Source organism: Coregonus lavaretus (assembly GCF_964263955.1).
Source record: "Coregonus lavaretus genome assembly, chromosome: 4".
Taxonomy (NCBI): domain Eukaryota; kingdom Metazoa; phylum Chordata; class Actinopteri; order Salmoniformes; family Salmonidae; genus Coregonus; species Coregonus lavaretus.
The window spans coordinates 13,393,657-13,410,470 of NC_139991.1; the positions used below are offsets into that span (position 1 = coordinate 13,393,657).

Consider the following 16,814-nt stretch of genomic DNA (forward strand, 5'->3'; position numbering starts at 1 on the left):
TGCAGCCCCTCCTCTCTACGCACACACCGTCTCTGTTCATTAATTCAATCTTGTGGCCGACCTAAGTAAAATGAATTCAAGGAGTCGAAATTATTATACGTCTTAGCTGTTTAAATTCGGATATTGATTGAATGAACCGTACACCGGATCGGATCGTCTAAACACACCTGTTTAATATGTTAGCTAACTTTAGCCTTTCGCTCGATGCTTGGTGGCTTTTAATATAAGCTCCATGTCTTGTCTGTCAGTAAAGCCAGTGCCACCAAGCATTGAAGGAAGGCAGCTAGCAAGTTAGCTAGCTAACTAACGAACGTTATATTTCGCTACACTTGCAATAACATCTGTTACATATGTGTATGTGACCAATACAATTTGATTTGATTTATAAAGTATACAAGTGAATACTGTACCAGCGTGTCTTTTCTTATGACAGTAGATAAATGAAAGGCTAAAATACAAATGTATTTGTGTCTTTTGTAAAGTAGAACATTATAATTCAGACATGGTCAACATGTTCTACTAAAAAACTCAAACTTCATCAGGGACCCCAGGCACGGACTGTTCTTCCCGCTTCCATCACTCAAACGCGGGGAGTACAGGAGCATCATGCCAAAAACTGAAAGACTGGCCAATAACTTCTACCCCCAGACGGTCAGGCTGCTGAATAGCCACCCAATCAGCTATCTGCTTCCCCCCCCCCCTCCTGTTGGAGCTCGGTGTTTAAGATTTTCACTCTGCATTTAAATCTGCAACCATGTGCATGTGACTAATACACTCTCTAAATCTAAATCTAGATGTTGCCTTCTTATGATTCCACTAGGTGGCATCACTTTACCTGTCTGCTATACGGTCTACTCGATGGTCTGCTCTGCTGCGCCAGTTCTGCTACAACCGCTATAACATCTGCTAAAACTAGCTTTTCTTTGGTCTAGCAACTGCTGCGCAGCCAGCTCTTTCCACCCCAAACTTACCCAAACGTATTATGGCCTAGCTGCACAACTGATCCTGGACCAGTTGTTAAGTGTACAATGTCCAATATAAAAAGAAGTCAGTCAACCTTGCAGGATGACATCATGCAAGCCAACGCATACTGAGCTCTCTGTTATTATGCCTGATCACAATTAGCCTACACAACACTTTCATGGTAACTTGTTGTTTTACTTTGTCTTATTTTTTTCCCTTTTAATGTTTACAGTAAATAATTGAGTAAATAATTATGATATAATCAAATGTAGTTTTTGGAAAGAGGCTATCTGTAGGTGCACTCGGTTTAGTATGCGCAAAATATTGTACACTAGCCCACTTCAGATATTTTGATTGGGCCACAGAAAAAGAGCGAGGTATTGAGTATTATCACCATAAGTTACCATCAGCTTTGACCCATTGTCTGTATCTGGTGCTTGATTGATAGCAAGATGTGGTAGGTATGATGTGTTGTTTAGCTATAGATTTTGAACCGTCAATGCTGAGCCGTACTCCAGGATTTGATGCGTTGTAAATCGTGTGCACACAGTTTTAACACGGTCCTAGGGCGCCCAAGTCGCGCCTCTCTCTTTGTGGCTGTAGAAAGAAGATGGCTCCCGTTCTGGAGAAGAAGTTCCTGGGCGCAGCCGGGGCAGGCGACACTATGGAAAATAGCAACGAAGACGAGGAAGGACAAAACCTATGGCAAGTTCAAGTACTCGTGATTTACAATGTGTTATTTTCTGTAACGGAAAAGCTTTTTTTCTAACTTGTTTAATGTGCTTTGTCACTGCCGGGTGCTCTCATCAAAACGGTCCCGGATGCCTTCAAAACAGTTAACTAGCTAACGTAGTTACGATAACAAACGTTCGCTAGGCTACACAACTTCGCTTTAGCTAGTTAGTGTAGCTACATAACTAACCAGTTACAATAACAAACGAGCCAAACTTATAGATAACTAGGCTAGCTAACCAATATTCACACCAAATAAATATTACTAGCAGGCGCGTTAGTTAGCTAACTAACTAGCCAAGTTATTGTCGTCTGATTGTGCAGGACCAAAGAATGTAGTTAGCTAACGTTAACTAGCTTAGCCACATTAATTTTTGGTCATTGATAATTACAGTTACAGCTACATAACTAGCTATGTTTTAATATTGCCAAGCCAGTCAAACTTATTTTATAAAATGTACAAAATTAAGAAGCTATATAGCTAGCTAGCTAGCTATGATCAGTGACAGGTGACTCACGTTAACGTTACCTGGGTGACTTGGCACCTGGCAAGTTGATGCTGACACTCAAAAGCTTATTTGACAAGGTAGGCTAATTACCATAACAAGTGATAGTTAGCTAACGGTTTTGGTAGCCAGACAGACACCTACCAGTAGGCTATGTGTTAGGCCTAGGCTACTTCATTTCATCATGTGATAGCTAGCTATCAATCTAATTGCATTGTTATTTCCTTCAGGACTTCAATACTCAGTGAGGTTTCAACACGTTCAAGTTCTAAGTTGCCATCCGGGAAGAACATATTGGTGTTTGGTAAGTGCAAATCCATAGCCTTCAGTAACTTTTAATTACGCCGAAAGGGTGAAGTAGCTTATTTTCAGGAGAGGTTGCATATAAAGTTATACAGATAAATGTTGTCTTAAGTCAAATCAACCAAATCATAACAATAACATGACAATAAACCATTTATGCGGAAATGTTTCAGGTGAGGATGGGTCAGGAAAGACAACGATTATGGCAAAACTCCAAGGAGCAGAGCATAGTAAGAAAGGAAGAGGCCTGGAGTATCTGTATCTGAATGTCCACGATGAGGACATAGATGGTAAGTTCCCTGTGTCAGTGGAAAAAAATGCAAGTGTACATGGGTTAGGCTACATGTTATTTTTCGCGTGACCGTAAATCTCTGAATTTTTGCAGACCTTACACGCTGTAACGTGTGGATCCTGGATGGGGACTTGTATCACAAAGGCCTGCTAAAGTTTGCAGTGACAGCAGAGTCGCTGAACGACAGCTTGGCAGTGTTTGTGGCAGACATGTCAAGACCCTGGACCATCATGGAGTCGCTCCAGAAGTGGGCCAGCGTGCTGCGTGATCATGTGGACAAGCTCAAGATCCCACCGGAGGAGATGAGAGAGATGGAGCTGAGGAGTAAGTAGTGCTGAATCATCTACTTCCCGTTGGCTGCTGCGACAAAGTGTCTGTGAGGTTGATTGTCCAAGCAAAGGCCAGTCCTAACATTGAGCTGTGTTTGTTTAGCAGTCAGACAGTGGAGGTGATGATAATTGCTGCCCTTTATGTTGCGAGATGCTTGTTGCTTGTGGAGCTGATGGCATGGTTTAGTTTGGCAAGTGTCTGCAGCATAGTGAACATCCCAGACAGAGCCAACGAGATGGATGCTTACATAACAGATTTAGGCAACAGTTTGGATGCTGGCTGGTTTTTCATTTAAACTAAAAGGAAGGGCAGTACAAAGCACAGACACTGAAGTATAAAATTACACATTGTCATCAGAAAGGCCCATGATTATCAGCTGTGTTCAGTCATGATGACCAAAAGCCTGCTCTGTTGATCACTCCTGATAATTTTAGAAATGATCATGAAGTGCTCATTTGTGTTCTGAAGTTGCATGCTCTTACAAGAGCCTGGGGTTATCTGACATTCTCTTGATCAGGCTGTCTGTAAAGGTTACTCTAGTTGGAGATGCTTTAGAGATTGGTTTGATTTTGCGTTCCAAAACTAAACCAATGCCATGTTTAATGTGCTCATATAGTTGTAGTGGATAGGTTCACTATTGTTTTTGTGATCAATCCACTGTAGGCCTATGACTACTCTGGACTTGTGTGTCAGGTTTATGATTGGAGAACAGCTAGGCCTAACTGTTGACAAACTGAAATGTGGGGAAGGGGAAGTAGCAGAAGGATGATGTTTCTGTAGTCTAAAAAGCTTTGAGGTAAGGTAGCACGTTACTGCATTCTATGCAAATATTGGGAATATTTTGCATAATCTGAATGGTTCTACTGGACCAATAATCAGTGATTTACTGATTCTATACTGTAGGCTAAATTACATAATGTTGGTAGATGAAGACTTGGTTTGACTTTTCTTTCTCAACATAGGGAGGAAAGCGTTTGCGTAGATGTCAAGCCTTGTTTTTCATTTTGGATTGTGTTGTACTAGTAAATACGTTTACTTTGTGTAGGTCTAATTTTGGCTAGTGGTGTTTGCTGATATCCAACACAAGTAGCCAGGCTGGCATATGCTCCCTGCCAAACTCTTTTGTTGAATACACGCCCACCCACAAACAGTTCCAGCTTTTCTATCTAGGAGAGTAGCATATCATCCAGGCAGTGCTCATCTTTCAGGATGTCAGTAATGATGTCATCACTGCACATGTCCGACTAGTGCGACATATCCAAAGGGAGGAGGAGGGATGGCCGGTGTCCAGGTCCAGGCACTCTTACAGCAGTGTTGCATCATGGTTTCTTTTGACACCAGAGTGAGTCTAAGCATGGAAGGGATATCGAGTGGGCAGGATGTTCTGGCCCAGTTGAAAGTGGAGCAGCTTGATGGTGCTCTCTAGCAGAACCAATCCTTGCTGTATCATGTACTGAAATAGCACAAAGCAACAGTTTTATATTCACAACTGTTGTTATCAGGATTCAGCAATATCTTTCTGTTATGTCTCTGCATTATAGGCCACAAAGCTGAAGGGTCTTGCAGGAGCAACCAGGCAATTATGCTTCAAATTGGTCATAAAGTAATATCAAGGCTAATGCTTACACTGTAAAGCTATTTGGCCCCACCTATATTTGTACTAGAATGGTTAAGAGGGCAAAGTCGAACGATGGATGATTCACGCTCTTGTCTCTGTCTGTCCTTCTGATTTTAAAGTGGTGTCTGAATGATGAGAAATCTGGATTTATTACTGTACAGATGAAGGGTGACCACTGCACCTTTCTGACAGGCACTTTACTGTTATTACCTCAGTAAAGACGTTTTGCCGCTCAGCCGGTTTATGTAAGAAATGTAGGCCTAAGCTATGTATGTCACTCCCACCAAGGCAGTCTACCAAAATATTCAAGGAGAAAAAACATAGCTCAATGGCTGAGCAGTGCCTGCCTAAGAATGTGTTCTTCAAGGAATACCATGTGAGCGATGCATTTGTTTTGTACACCCAGTTATTTGAGTTCTTTGGATACAATTTTTGTCCAACAGTCTAAATGACATTGCGTTACACTAAGGCAATTGCACATTTGTATCTTTTGGTTTGTCTTTGTTAGTTGAGTCTGTTGTGTCCAGGCTCAGCTGGCCCCCTGTAGCTTTAGCTGGCACAGATCAGAGCAGTCTGATCCCATCCCTGCTCCCAATCAGCTGGAGTTTACATCACAGGGCCCAGTCCAGGCAGCCCAGCACCCTAAGGGTTGTTCTGTTCAGTTCCTGGTGGAGAAAAGTGCTGTAGCAACACTGGCTCTCTGGGTCAGCCGTAACCACATTCCTCAGGTTCCTGAGGAAGGGGAAGTGCCTTCCCAGACCACTACTCACAGCTAATGTGCTGGGATGCATACAGGGGACAGACTGCCAATACAGCTACCTGCAGCAGTGCCCTATTGGGAGTTATGCTTCTGCTTTATACCAAAATAGACCTAGACTTTGTTGTGTTTTGCAGTAGCAATATATGGATCCATCATTCTCTTACTAATCATGTTATTAAAGCTCTTTGGGGTATAAATATATTAGCAAGTCGTACTGAAAGCTTAGCGAGTCGTACTAAAAGCTTTTGCACTTGTTTACATATCTACCGACTACAGTCTCAAGGGTTGCGTCCTGTAGCAAGTCTAGGAGAAGCTAAGTATCCTTTTGGTTTTCTGTTTTAGATGGAGTCGACAGCACATAGTGGCATGAATAGATAGAGATGATGGATGGGTTGTTGTCTGCTTGACTACAGCAGACGGTTAGTTATTTGTGTGTAAAACACACTGGGAGTTATTCTCCAGTCTGGGCAGTGGAGCTAGCTGGAGCAGGCAGGAGAGGAAGTGCTGTCAGATCAGCTCATGTCTACAGACCTGGTGCAGCAAGCTCTGGAGCTCAGTGAGAATGTCTGGGTCTGGGGAACAGGGAGTGTGAGTGGCTGAGTGCATAGCCAAGGGTAAGACTCCAGTCCTTCCCTACAGGACAGGAAAGCAGAAACTCAACATCTGTTAAGAATGGGGACTAAATGTTTTCCATGTCAGGTCACTTGGCCTTTAATAACTCGGGCCCGTAGTTATGGAGTACCCATTTGTGACGCTGTCCTGCATGCTTTAATTCAATCAGAAGAAAATATACAGTGCATTCGGAAAGTATTCAGACCCCTTCCCTTTTTCCACATTTTGTTACGTTACAGCCTTATTCTAAAATTGATTTAAATGAAAAATGTTCCTCATCAATCTACACACAATAACCCATAATGACTAAGCAAAAACAGGTTTTTAGAAATGTTTGCAAAAGTAAAAAACTGATTACCTTATTTAAATAAGTATTCAGACCCTTTGCTATGAGACTCGAAATTGAGCTCAGGTGCATCCGGTTTCTACATCTTAATTGGAATCCACCTGTGGTAAATTCAATTGATTGGACATGATTTGGAAGGCACACACCTGTCTACATAAGGTCCAACAGTTGACAGTGCATATTAGAGCAAAACCAAGCCATGAGGTCGAAGGAATTGTCCGTAGAGCTCCGAGACAGGATTGTGTCGAGGCACAATCTGGGGAAGGGTACCAAAACATTTCTGCAGCATTGAAGGTCCCCAAGAACACAGTGGCCTCCATCATTCTTAAATGGAAGAAGTTTGGAACCACCAAGACTCTTCCTAGAGCTGGCCACCCAGCCAAACTGAGCAATCGGGGGAGAAGGGCCTTGGTCAGGGAGGTGACCAAGAACCCAATGGTCACTCTGACAGAGCTCCAGAGTTCTTCTGTGGAGATGGGAGAACCTTCCAGAAGGACAACCATATCTGCAGCACTCCACCAATCAGGCCTTTATGGTAGAGTGGCCAGACGGAAGCCACTCCTCAGTAAAAGGCACATGACTGCCCGCTTGGACTTAGCCAAAAGGCACCTAAAGACTCTCAGACCATGAGAAACACGATTCTCTGGTCTGAAACCAAGATTGAACTCTTTGGCCTGAATACCAAACGTCACGTCTGGAGGAAACCTGGCACCATTCGGTGATATATGGTGGTAGCAGCATCATGTTGTGGGAATGTTTTTCAGCAGCAGGGACTGGGAGACTAGTCAGGATCGAGGGAAAGATGAAAGGAACAAAGTACAGAGATCCTTGATGAAAACCTGCTCCAGTGTGCTCAGGACCTCACACTGGGGGGCGACGGTTCACCTTCCAACAGGACAACGACCCTAAGCACACAGCCAAGACAACGCAGGAGTGGTTTCGAGACAAGTCTCTGAATGTCCTTGAGTGATCCAGCCAGAGCCCGGACTTGAACCCGATTAAACATCTCTGGAGAGACCTGAAAATAGCTGTGCAGCGACGCTCGCCATCCAACCTGACAGAGCTTGAGAGGATCTGCAGAGAAGAATGGGAGAAACTCCCCGAATGGGAGAAACTCAAGCTTGTAGGGTCATGCCCAAGGAGACTCGAGGCTGTAATCGCTGCCAAAGGTGCTTCAACAAAGTACTGAGTAAAGGGTCTGAATACTTATGTATATGTGATATTTCCGTTTATTATTTTGTATACATTTACAATAATTTCTAAAAACCTGTTTTTGCTTTGTCATTATGGGGTATTGTGTGTAGATTGACGAGGGGGGAAAAAACGATTTAATCCATTTTAGAATAAGGCTGTAACGTAACAATGTGGAAAAAGTCAAGGGGTCTGAATACCTTCCGAATGCTCTCTATGCTCTCTATAAAACCTGTGTTAAATCATGTAAAGATTATTGATCCTCCAAATGAAAAAGGTGCATTGCGGCTAGCCTAACCAATGCGGCCGTCCCCTGTCTGCCCCACAGTGGTGAAGGCCTTTCAGGAGTACACAGAGCCGGAGGGAGCCGACCCAGCCTCTCCCCAGAGACGGGCTCCCCCAGCAGGGGGGGATGACGAGGGCGTGGTGCTACCGCTCGGGGACAACGTACTCACACACAACCTGGGCATTCCAGTACTAATCGTTTGCACAAAGGTAAGTTGAGGCTGTCTGGTTGAATATAGGTACCTGAAAGAAGTAGCCTACCATTTTTAGGCACCAGTATTGAAATGAATAGCCAATTTTTGTACTGAAAGATTTTAAACAACACTGAGCCTCAGGTTCCACATGGGCCCACAACTAACTAGTACACAGTTGACTCTCCACTCTGGCCGTCCATTTCACGGTTGGTGCCTGATCATCACTCATCTTGTGTTGTTGGTTTTTAGTGTTGCCCGTGAGGCAGCATCTTCAGCCCATGAAAGCACCACATTATTCCATGTCCATGAGCTTCTGGCAAATGGCTGCTTTAAAAGAACACAGTCATTAGTAATTCACATGCTAGTCATGACGAGGACGAGTGAAATGTGTTTTCACGGCTCACTGTTTTTGTGTTTCTCTTCTGCCTTTAGGGAGGAAAGGGTTATTTCACTCCTGGGGAATTCATCTTGGTCTTTTGTACAGTTTGTTGAACATACTCTCAGAGCATTAGTGAAGTGTCCTCTCCAGGCACTATACATAGGGATTTTGTGGATTTTAAGTGTGGTATGTCTTTGAAGAGATTGCTGTCATTTGGTGTTCCATATTTTCAGACTATTTGCTGTATTTTCTAAATCCATTATGTCATGGATTTTGATCATGACAGATTCAGTGAGAACTATACATTGCACCACCTGCTGCAGTTTACGGAGTTATAAGGAATGTGAATACCAGTTTACTCGCTGACACAGATACACAGGTTAAATGGTGAATCATGCTAGCCGATACCATAGACTTCCAGTCATTGTGCTAACGCCAGTTAGCACTGGCTCGCGAAACTATCCCTAACTTCCTTCATACTGGACACAGAGACCTATAAAAATGCTATCCACGAGTTCATTTGACTCTGGGGAAAGTAGATAAAGAGCCTCTGCCAAAATCCCGAAGTATCCCTTTGTCCCACAGAATGTGGCACTTGGGTATGTATATTTAATGACCGGCTCCTGCATATTTAACCAGGCCTGCTGTCTTTTCTACTGACGTTTTTTATTTCAGGAAGTAATAATAATAATAATATGCCATTTAGCAGACGCTTTTATCCAAAGCGACTTACAGTCATGCGTGCATACATTATTTTTTTTTGTGTATGGGTGGTCCCGGGGATCGAACCCACTACCTTGGCGTTACAAGCGCCGTGCTCTACCAGCTGAGCTACAGAGGGCCACAAGTAGCTAGCCTGGCATTTCCTGAGTCATGCTCAGCCAGTCAGCCTTGTTGTTGTCAAGGTTCCCATCTTGTGGTCACTGTGGGGAAGTGTATATGTGTGTGAGAGACAGGGTGGTGCCTGCCTGCCGGGTTTTACTGTTCCTTCCTGGAGGGAGGGAAGGAGAGAGTTTTCTTGCTCCAGTTGTAGCCTAATTGCTCTGTACTTCTCTCTCTCTCTCTCTCTCTCTCTCTCTCTCTCTCTCTCGTTCTCTCCCCAATTCAAAGGGCTTTATTGGCATGGGAAACATGTTTACATTGCCAAAGCAAGTGAAATAAACAATCAAAAATGAACAGTAAACATTACACTCACAAAAGTTTCAAAGGAATCGAGACATTTCAAATGTCATATTATGGCTATGTACAGTGTTCTAACGATGTCTCTCTCTCCACAGTGTGATGCAGTCAGTGTTTTAGAGAAGGAGCACGACTTCAGAGAGGAGCACTTCGACTTCATCCAGTCCCACATCCGACGGTTCTGCTTACAGTGTATCCTTTCCACTCAAACACTTAACACTCCCCCTTGTTAGAATGACAGGCCCCACCATAGAGATAAAATATTATAATAGTGTTCTATTTAATTTTGTGCCCTATCATGTCTCTGCATGTTCCTTAACCACACCTGACAGATGGAGCTGCCTTGATTTACACCTCCGTCAAAGAGGAGAAGAACCTGGACCTCCTCTATAAATACATAGTGCACAAAATATACGACTTCCAGTTCAGCACGCCTGCCTTAGTGGTGGAGAAGGATGCTATTCTGATGTAAGTGAATGCTTTGTTATGCACTGTTAGGTGCTCACATATTGAGGTAACAGAGAATATATGAAATCATTATTTTCCATCTTGTGATTTGGCCTTTCATTTCCTCAAAAATAAAAAGGAGATTAAAATCTTAACATTTAAGTCATTTAGCACAGGGGTTCCCAAACGTATTCACTCAGGTCCCCCCTTCCAGCATTGGGGAACATCCCGCGCCACGTCTATTTCTATGGGCACAAGCAACATTTGTGACAGACTTTTCACACCCCTCTTGTTGGAGAGAATTTTGCAGGTTTAAAACTTATTTCCTGCAATTCTACACATTTTGTTATGGGGTGCAAAGAACATTTTGCCGTTTTAAAGCTAATCTTCTTGCAATTCTATAAATTTTGCCATGTCTAATGTGTAGTCGTGATATTTGAGTGACATAAAAATTACAACAATATCTATGGGCTAAAAAAACTTTAAAAAAAAAAAACGTTAGCTGACATGGGCTAGTTGATCTGGACATTTCTGATAAGTTATAAATAGCTTTCTAAGGTATGCAATGACTAACATGAGGGGGGGGGTTACTGGCCCAACGCTCTTAAAAGCTAGGCTATCTGCCCCCAGATATGACTGGTGGACGGTTCTGAAGTTATATGAACATGTACTGTATTGTCTTTGACGGTTATTTTAACAAGCTGTTGGTTACATTTTAGTCATTTAGCAGACACTCTTATCCAGAGCGACTTCCAGTTAGTGAGTGCATATATTTTTCATACTGGATCCCCGTGGGAAGTGCTCGAGTATCAAACAAAACTATTTTCTTTTCCTAGACCATCTGGATGGGACAATGAGAAGAAGATTGCAATTTTGCATGAGAATTTCACAACAGTGAGACCTGAAGACCCCTTTGAAGAATTCATCATGAAGCCTCCAGTACGGAAGGTAGGCTCATGAGATTTCTACAGATAAGAGACATTACTTGGCATTTTACTCATTTTCCTTATGCATCTCCCTTGGTTTGACATTCACGCCTTCTCTCTCCAGCTGGTTCATGATAAGGAGGTCAACGCGGAGGACGAGCAGGTGTTCCTTATGAAGCAACAGGTATGTGTGTTTGTTTACATTCTGGAACACACAGTTCTGGGATGCCTTTCATGTTTGCAATTCCATGTTATCTCCTCCTAAGATGCACACTAGATGGTAGTGATCTGAGAAAAAAATGATTGGTTTTGTTCAAAGCTATGATTGTGGATAGTGAAGCCAGTTTCATTTTATTAGCCTTTCCCAGGCTTCAAAGCCTGGGGTTCCTATTCTGCACTTCCTCACTGGCCAATCAGGAACCTGAGAACTCCCAGGGCTTAAGCATAATTGGTTTCTGAGAGATCATGTGGTTGCCTCAGGGCGAAGAGCGCTTTCTCTTTGTGCTGGGCTTCAGACAGTCCCTTTTAGGTCAAGCTACCAGTATCCATCCAGACAATGTTTGTTTCTACTATGCCCATAAACTGTGATGTAAGAAAGTGTTTCTGGGAATGTTATGGGGGTTGGAAAATATAAGATAAAAATGCTGAATTCTTTTGGGCCCAATTTATTTCAGGAGAAATATGTGAAAATAAAATAGAATTGTCTCACATCCATTTTATTTTTGTCTGTTCTTAAGTCTTTGCTGGCCAAGCAGCCGGCCACACCAACAAGAGGAGCAACAGTAAGTGTGATAACATCAACCACACTTTTTTACATTTCTTGACCACTTTTTCTTGACAAATGAGTGTTTGATGACAGTCAATTCATCAAAAGGAGCCATGATTTAATTGAATTTGCCTCACTGTACTCTGCTTTCTGTCTTCTGTCTGTGTTTCAGGAATCTCCTGGACGGACTGCTTCTGGCTCTCCTCGGCCCACTGGCCGTACAGGCCCTACCAATGTGGCCAGCGTCTCGCCAATGACCGCAGTCAAGAAACCTGACCCCAACATGAAGGGTAAGTTGGACCACTGGAACTTACTGCCCACCTTTATTTTTACAGAGCACCATGGAAACTGTTGAATGAGAACTGGTAGTAATTTGGGCAACACTTTTTTGTTGTTGTTGGAAGTGTATGACTGCTGTGTAACCACTGCCCCCCTGAGGTAGCTATTGAAATAATTCCATAAACAATGGATTCCTGCACACCTCCGGCCGCTGGCCTTGCTTCGGGAGAAATATATACATTTTCTCCATTAAGCTCAGTGGGGGAGCCGTGCATACCAGCGTAAATAGATCTGCTTAAATTAAACCAAATTTAATTGAGACCTGCATCCCCCACCCTGTAGTTGGTTGCTGTTGGCAAGGACATGTAGGGAGGAAAGGATTTGGATACGCTATACGAAAATGGACAGTTAATCCTCTAGGAAAGCATGTGCATTGAATTATATAAATCGTGTTCCAGTTAAAGTATGATCCTGTATGTGCACTGATAATGTTTTTTTATGATGAAATGATGAATATCATGATCATACAGTAATAACTGTTGCGTGCCTGAATTGTATGGAAGAAATAGATTTCTCCTTTAAATCTCATGGTTCTGATCCTAAGGGATGCTCGTCTCATGTGTTTGTGTCTCAGGAGCAGCAGCAAACGAGGGAGTTTTGGCCAACTTCTTTAACAGCCTTTTGAGTAAAAAGACTGGGTCCCCTGGGAGTCCAGGCACCGGAGCTGCAGGAGCAGGATCTCCAGGATCAGTCAAGAAAACAGGTACAGTCTCCTCTGGCCTGGCCATCCAGGGCGTCACTGGCTTGTCTCTGGTTTAACTGCCTCATGTTGTTGCCTTTGGACCATGCTGTTGTCTGGAGGTTCACCCCTAGAGCCTGAGAGAAAGAGAGGGGGAAAAGGGAGTTCTTGGCAGGTCCTAGAGGAGGGGAAGAGTTCCACTCAACTCCTATGCCACTGGAGGAACTTGTGAAAGGCCTGTATGCATGGGACAACACAGCTGTTAACAATGTGTCATTCTCTGGCTGCAAAATGTCACAAAACCACCCCAAATGACACCAAGCACATACCACGGCTCAGTGCTTATTTCTCTTGTTTCTGTTCATCCATTCAGTATGATGTTGTATTAACCCATTGTCCCAGCATACTTGCATGGCCTTGTATCCTACTGGCCTCGGGCAGCTAATGACATAAAACTGAAAGAATATGCATGGAATGTTTTTTAGTGTCTCATGATTGGTTTTGCATGTGTGCACCTGTCACGTGACGCAACTGAAGTCATTTAGCATGGGACCACATCTCATCAGTTTCCATCCGCTTGCTGGCCATAACAGTCAATGTCTTATTTATAGTACAGGCACAGAAGCTACAGGAGATTACTTTCTGTTCTCTCTTTTATTTTCCAAGGGCAGAAGCCGGTTTTGACTGACGTCCAGACAGAGTTGGATAGAATGACTCGCAATCCGGACTCCATGGTTACAGCTAACAACACACCACCAACAGAGAACGAAGCGTGAACGCAACAACAGCATTGTCCACTGCAAATACTCTGGAAAACAAACACACACAAGCATAAAAAAAACGAAATATGACCAAATTCCCAATGTATAGATCAGTTAGCAGACTGTTTCGCCAAATGAGTTTGAGATGCTATCAGCTATATTGGTTATATTGGTAAGATGGGGACAGAACGAAAGGTGGAGGTTTGGAGAAGGAGGATGTTGAAGACTTGGCAGTATCTATCCTTATTACTTCAATTGTAATGTTTTTTTGCGAGGGATGTCAGGTTAAGTAATGCGTGCGCACTCCTTGGGAGGCAACCAAATCCCCTGGTCTGGGAGCCCTCAGTTAGCAAGGGGATACACCCTCCCTCACAAGCTTAAAGAGTGGAAAAGTGCTGTGGCCTCTTGTTCAGCTAATCTTATGGAAGGAAAGCGGTTGCGATAAGAACAATTAAACCCTAAATATATTCATTTAAAAAAATGAAATACTTGCAAGCGTATGTATTATGTAAAAAAGGTTAGAGATGATACTGATGTATTTATATATAAAAAAAAATCGTTATTTTCTTTTTTTCTGCACTGTTAGAAAAGGGTTTAGATAGCTATATCTCATAACATGTTAAACTCCACTGACGTCATGACACTAATGTGACAAATACAGATAGCTGATAGCAAACAGTGCCGTCTGCCCACAAAATGGCAGGTCCAACTAGTCATCTTTAAGGATTCTGTAAATATCTGCGAAATTGCAATTCAAGCTTTGGTTTTATTTTGTACAAAATGCAATTCTTTTACAAAATTATGAAGAAATGTCTGGGATAAAATGAGCATTGTTGGGATTGGCAAGTGTAGAGTTTGCAAGGAACGCTCTTTTGGCTAGAGGTGTTTTAGGGGCAGCATCTTTCCTACTATAACTCCCAAGTGCCTGGCACAGTAACTGTTTGTGTCATAGTGGAGCTGCTTGTCTACTTAAAGAGGAAATGCACTGTAGCACCAACGATAAAAGGTTGTTGTCCAGTTCGGTCATTCAAGTAATTTATTTTGTTTAATTTTTTTGTATAAGAAGTCTGGTCTTTGCATATGGTTTCAAGAGAAATGTAGCTTCCGTGGCCTATATGACATTGTTCGCTTGAGCAATAATGGGAATGCCTTTCATTTTATAAACTGTAAAGGTATCTAGATGCAGATTTTTAGAAGCAACCACAAGTTTTAGAGTATTTGTGTCCCCCAGATGAACACTTGCGTGGTTTAAACCACTCACTTGCGCGGCCAAATCATATGGAAATCAATTACCACGGTTTTAATGAAATGGGTTATCCTTAAAAATAATTATTTAGCTCTGTTCATTTTCAGCTTCAAATGTTTTTATACAAGCTATATGGCAGGTCAGGTTAAACATTCCCGATTTCTACATGATGAAGAAATCGTGTCCCAGTAGGAAATTGAAATGTCCACAGATCTTTTGTGTGATCTTCAGTGCCCATTTACAATGTTGGGTTTTTGCCTTCAGTGTACATACAGTTCACAATTTGTCCATCTGTGCACCCTGCCTTCACTCAGGGTAGATCTTAGTCAATATTATCAGCCTTTGCTTGTGTCCTTTGTAGGTTTTTAAATTGTCCTAGTTCTGCCAATGTTTTTTGTTAATTTTTGAAAAATTACATCCACTCTAATACTGTACCATATCAAATGATTTGTAAAAATCATAAGATTATTTGATTAATCACAATGAAATAACTAGATGATCACCCTCAAATCTACCTACAGTCTAGCTATGGTTAATTTGCAGATCAGCAATTGTAACATTGATTTCATAAACTGTAAGAGCAGCTACTTGGCTTTTAAAACAACCTACAACTACAACGGAAACTACATAGAATTGGAACCTGGAACCAAAGATGCAGCAATCAGTGTGTTCTGTTTGTGTAGAATAGTCTCATTTGATTCCCAGGTGACCATCTCCCCTGGCCCTGTGTGGAACACCCATCATTCCAAAGTACAGTCTAAGGTGGTCCGTGTACTTAACCCCTACTTGAGTTGCCAGGCTAACTCATTTATTTATTTATTTTGCTCTGTAAGGGAAAAAAAACCACAAGACCAAGAGGTGTGCAGTCTACTTTATTTTGTATGAACTAATCTCTTGTAAGAATAAGATGAGTACTGGCTGGATTTTGATTCTATCAGAATGAAGTGCTTATTTTATCTTCATTGGGCAGAAATGTGCATCTAAGATCTGTTGCTGAAATTCAAGCACAATATTGGGACAGCCAGGAGTATTTCCTTATGTTGAAATAATCACCTTCATTTGGAGAGTTGTATTGAACCCCCAGATGTTATTGTTTAAACTAGAGAATGCATACTTCTCTTCCTGCCTGCTTAGAATGTGTATTGATGAATTACTCACAAATGTGATGCACTTAATATTGCGTTAATATTTTTGGGATTAGCAGTATAACGAACATGGCCCTGGCAGTCAAATCTGCTCCAGAATTTTAAAACTAGACCTTTTCTGAGATTTTTAAGAAATTATCCAAATAAACTAAAATGCTCCTTAGTTTTTCATGTGTATTTCTGTCACACCTGCCCATTGCAGAGCATCTCCTTAGTATTATTCTGTTAGATTTTTCTGCACAACAATGGTTGCTGTTTGCAAGCATTATTTTGCTTAAATTATATAGGACAGATATCTTTAGGGTGGTAACAGCCTAGAAATTCATGAACTAGTTCACTCTGTTTGTCTTCCACATAGTTACTATACATCTGCATTAGCCAAACAGAAATCTGGATGTTTGGCTAGTACATCAAGGAAAAGTACTATCACGCTGCTTGATTTCCAAATTGCATGTTTTTGTTGATTGGATATCCCCAAGATTGAATGAAAAACAGATCTTGTAAAAAAAAATGTTCATGCTTAAGTTAAAAGCGACTGCTCTATACATCATCTTAGTGATATGCCTTCAGCCCTTGAAAATATACACATATAGGAGATTTTGAAAGCTTTTGCTTCCAGTCCTTTTTATTCAGGATATAAAAACATTTTAACCACATGGAGTACTGTGTTTGTGCCCTGGACATATTCAAATGAGTGTTATTGTATGGCTTTAACATGATTCAGTATGCAGCCATGTGGTATCTCGCTTTTTGTGCCGACAAAGATAAGGAAGAGTGTTTGTCAGCCCTGGCTTCAATAAAACAAAGAATCCAGA

General features: G+C 42.1%; 1 protein-coding gene across 2 annotated transcripts; it reads left to right on the top strand.

Moving 5' to 3' along the window:
- Positions 1–1,550: 1,550 nt before the first annotated feature.
- Positions 1,551–16,814, top strand: LOC311127954 (cytoplasmic dynein 1 light intermediate chain 2-like). Of its 2 annotated transcripts, none has more exons than XM_084159856.1 (13): positions 1,551–1,668; positions 2,432–2,505; positions 2,678–2,794; positions 2,890–3,120; positions 7,982–8,148; positions 9,789–9,882; positions 10,023–10,158; positions 10,974–11,085; positions 11,188–11,247; positions 11,801–11,845; positions 12,002–12,119; positions 12,743–12,871; positions 13,514–16,814. In XM_084159856.1, the coding sequence occupies exons 1-13, from the start codon at positions 1,574–1,576 to the stop codon at positions 13,621–13,623; spliced, it is 1,488 nt and encodes a 495-aa protein (XP_084015982.1). In that variant the 5' UTR covers positions 1,551–1,573; the 3' UTR covers positions 13,624–16,814. The 2 variants fall into 2 exon arrangements, with proteins under 2 accessions (XP_084015982.1, XP_084015983.1); XM_084159857.1 differs by having other exon boundaries at positions 13,519–13,680.

Excerpts from the sequence above, each read along its gene's own strand:
- LOC311127954 (XM_084159856.1), top strand. The coding sequence starts at position 1,574 with ATGGCTCCCGTTCTGGAGAAGAAGTTCCTGGGCGCAGCCGGGGCAGGC. Across the intron at positions 1,669-2,431 it reads GAGGAAGGACAAAACCTATG|GACTTCAATACTCAGTGAGG; the intron begins GCAAGTTCAAGT and ends TATTTCCTTCAG. Across the intron at positions 9,883-10,022 it reads CCGACGGTTCTGCTTACAGT|ATGGAGCTGCCTTGATTTAC; the intron begins GTATCCTTTCCA and ends CACACCTGACAG.